This window comes from Cariama cristata, unplaced genomic scaffold (assembly GCF_000690535.1).
Source record: "Cariama cristata isolate BGI_N322 unplaced genomic scaffold, ASM69053v1 scaffold35473, whole genome shotgun sequence".
NCBI classification, from domain to species: Eukaryota; Metazoa; Chordata; class Aves; order Cariamiformes; family Cariamidae; genus Cariama; species Cariama cristata.
Genome location: NW_009607241.1, coordinates 13051 through 16484, shown reverse-complemented (window position 1 = coordinate 16484; position 3434 = coordinate 13051). Strand labels below are relative to the sequence as shown.

At 59.3% G+C, this 3434-nt stretch overlaps 1 protein-coding gene across 1 annotated transcript in view; it reads left to right on the top strand.

Annotated features, from left to right (window-relative positions):
• Nucleotides 1-36: 36 nt before the first annotated feature.
• The window catches only part of NMRAL1 (NmrA-like family domain containing 1), a gene marked incomplete at its 5' end in the record, with an annotated part of 4271 nt that continues 873 nt past the window's right edge, over nt 37-3434 (top strand). Inside the window, 3 exons of the mRNA XM_009696654.1 lie at nt 37-273; nt 1156-1405; nt 1916-2106. Coding sequence (XP_009694956.1) covers nt 37-273; nt 1156-1405; nt 1916-2106 — 678 coding nt within the window. The remainder of the gene's footprint in view (nt 274-1155; nt 1406-1915; nt 2107-3434) is intronic.

The following is a 3434-nucleotide window of genomic DNA, read 5'->3' as shown; positions in this document are numbered from 1 at the left end:
GAAGCCGGGGCTCTGAGCTGGTCCGCACCCACAGGGGCTCAGGGGGGCCACGTAGCCCGGGCTCTGCTAGAAGATGGGACCTTCAGGGTCCGTGCGGTGACGCGGAACCCCGTGAAGAAGCAGGCCAAGGAGCTAAAGCAGAGGGGAGCTGAGGTCGTGAAGGCGGATCAGGATGATGAGCCGTCACTGGAGCTGGCCTTGGCGGGTGCTTATGGAGCCTTTGTTGTAACCAACTTCTGGGAGCACTGCAGCAAAGAGAAAGAAATTGCGCAGGTACCGGTGCTTACTTTGACTGCGACCACATGCAGAATGGCCTGGGGGGGGTGGGATTGAGGGACTGCTGAGTGACATTGGGGTGGGGGTCATGGGACAGCTCGTAGTGCAGCCTTGCCAGCCCTGACGGTTCGAGTGGCCAGTCCAGAAAAGTCCCGAGGCCTCACAAACAAATCAGGTCCCAGTTCTTGCAAAGCCAGAATTTGTTCCCTGTTCCCTTGCAGTCATGTGGCTGCAGGATCTGGTGCCTTCACAGAGTCGTTAAGTGCCACAAGACTTGGTGTGGTGGAGAGCACTGCCTGGGAGTCAGAGTAGCAGGGGTGGGCAGACTCAGTTCCACAGAGCTTTCCCTGGTTTGAGCCAGGACTGTCACTACCTGCAGTCCTGTAGTTCTCTGCACTTGCAGCCTTGGGCCCAAAATGTGCTGCGGTATCAGAAATCCCAGGGCCTTCCCCAAGGGCGGTGTTCACCCCAGGACAGATTTTGCAAGGTGGCATGATTGCCACACCTGGATGGTAGCAAACAAAAGGTAAGATATGTTAGGGCAGGTATGTTGGCCCCAGCAGATCTTCAGGGCTGGTGTTTGTGGCTTGGTGGAGGAGCTAGCACCAAAGCTGGAGGGCGTGTAGTCTTTCTAATGTAGGATGGTGTGAGCAGAGGTCTCAGCTCCACCTGCAACTCACAGGGCTCATTGGGTCTGCTCAGCCCTGGTTCCAGCTGAGGGCTCGGGGTGCCAGATGCTGAGGAGCTTGCTCAGCTGGCCTGTGTTAGATCCTGCCGTCCTGCCCAGTGCAACAAAGGGGAAGGGGGTGTGTGGGGGGGTGATGAGAGCCCCCGCGTGTCCCATTCCCCTGTTCACGGCCAGCTTCACCTTTCACCAAGGGAAAGCGACTTGCTGACCTGTCAAAGCGCCTCGGTCTGCGCCACGTCGTGTACAGCGGCCTGGAGAACGTGAAGCAGCTGACGGGGGGCCGGCTGGAGGTGCTCCACTTTGACGGCAAGGGTGTGGTGGAGGAGTACTTCCAGAAAGTTGGTGTTCCCACCACGACCATCCGACTGCCGTTCTACTTTGAGAACTTCCTCTCCATCTTCAAGCCAGAGAAGGTCCCACAGGGAGATACCTTTGTCCTGGGTAAGACGGGATCTCTTGCTCTCCAGGTCACTGTCCTGTAGTTCTCATCTGCTCTCGCTGTGCAGAGGCTCACCAAAGGGTGGAGGAACCACCAGGGCTGCAGACTGATGGGGAAAGAGGCCTGTGCCAGCTTGACCACAGCGAGTTGCAGCTACATTATGGTCCTTCAGACCTGTTCGGTGGTCTGCAAGAAATAAGTGAGATCCCGGTCCTCTTTATGATGCTGAGGGCTGCTCTGCAAATCCCAGAGTGTCTGTGAACACCCCAACTCCCTGTAGTTGGGATGTGGGAGGTCAGAGGTGGGGTTGCAGATCCAGGTGAGTCATGGTGCTGTTCTGGCCGCTTAGGGTCTCTCAGCTCAGCCCTGCAGGTGCTCTCGTGGCTTGCCACGCTGACGCAGTGCTCTCAGCTTTTCCTCACCTCCTGTTCAGAGACTGGGCGCCAAAAACTCCAGCTGTACCCCCTCAGTGCTGGGCTGTGCTCTGACTGGGATCAGTCTCTCCTGTACAGCGCTGCCCCTGTTGGACACCCCCATGGATGGGATGGCGGTGGAGGACGTTGGGCCTGTTGTGCTTTCCCTGCTGAAGTCCCCGGAGGAGTACATAGGCCAAGTGATCGGGCTCAGCACTGGCAAGCTCACCGAGGCAGAGTATGCCGCTGTCATCTCCCAGCAGACGGGCAAGACTGTGGAAGCCAGCAAGGTAGGAAGCATCCTTGTGATGTTCTTGAGGTGAGGGGAAGCTGGCTCAGGGCCCTGCAGCAATCCTTGCACCTTCCCAACAAGGAGCGATCCTTGCGCGTTCCCAACAGCTCGGTGCTGTGCAGGGCCCTGCCGAGGCCGGGTCGCTGCTGGCTGCAGCAGAGGAACAGCACACCCAGCCTCTGCTGTTGGTCTGGAATAGTAGGGGGGTCCTCTATGGGGGCTGAGCACGGACAGCAGTGGCAAAACAAGCGCTGTTCTGCCCTAGTAGCAAGGTCAGGAGCTGCAGGGGTGGAGGGCTCTCGTAGGTCAGTGTACAGGTTTGGTACAACCCAGCGCTGGTGTCCAGGATTAGTCCTGCTGCCCCTGAGTGCGGCTGGAGCGCATGTTGGCACCAAAACTGTCCTGTAGGTATTGTCACCGAGATGACTTGGGCTTGGGAAGCGTGTGGGTGCGCCCGGGCAGGTCTGTGCCTGACTCCGAGGGATATCTGAAGCGGAAGATCTCCAGAAGAGCCAGGGGCTTGGCAGTCCCTAGTAGGGCTGGGCACCTACAGAACAAGGCTTGGCTGTGTACCTTTCCCTTCAGCACGTCTGCCCCGAAGGCCTTGCTGTGTCACCGTTCCAGCACTTGCTCCTGGCCTCTCGGTGCCCCAGAACTCTTTTTGTTTGTACTTTGGCTGTGCTGCTCCCCTCGGGCAGCCGATACAATGGATGAGGGGTGCGGTGGCTCTCTGCTTTGAGAACGAAGTACATTGCAGCAGAAACAAAGCATCTCTGATGGGCTCTGCAGGTTCTGCTCTCCCAGGGACAAATATGCAGCTCTTTTATTCCCAGGGCCCCAGCACACCTTTGCTTTGGGCAGGGAGGGCAGGTGCTGGGGTACCCAGGGCAGCCTGGGTTGCTCAGGCTCTCCTGGTTCCCCCAAGCCTGCGTTTCTAGAACCCCTCAGCCATGGCTTGTGCCCCGGTGCAGGGAAGGGCTCCCTCGTAGCTGCTCCAGGCCCCTGCTGCTGGGGAGAGGGGGTTGCATGCCGGAGCCCAGGCCGGCTGTGTGCCAGAGCCAGGTGCTGGCCTGAGGCCGGTTGGGCCATTCCCTGCCAGGCAGGGCGGCAGGGTGCTCAGCGGTACCAGCCTGCCGCCGGTGGCTGCAGCCTCGGGGGGCAGCTGGCTCAGGACAGAGCCCAAACAAGCACCTCGGCATCTGTGTGGTGTAGGTTGGTTGGTTGGTTGGTTTTTTTGGTTGGTTGGTTTTCCCCGCCCCCATCACCTTGACATCACATGCTGTACCTGGAGGAGGGGTGGCCTTGGGGGGTGCTGGGTCAGCGCTG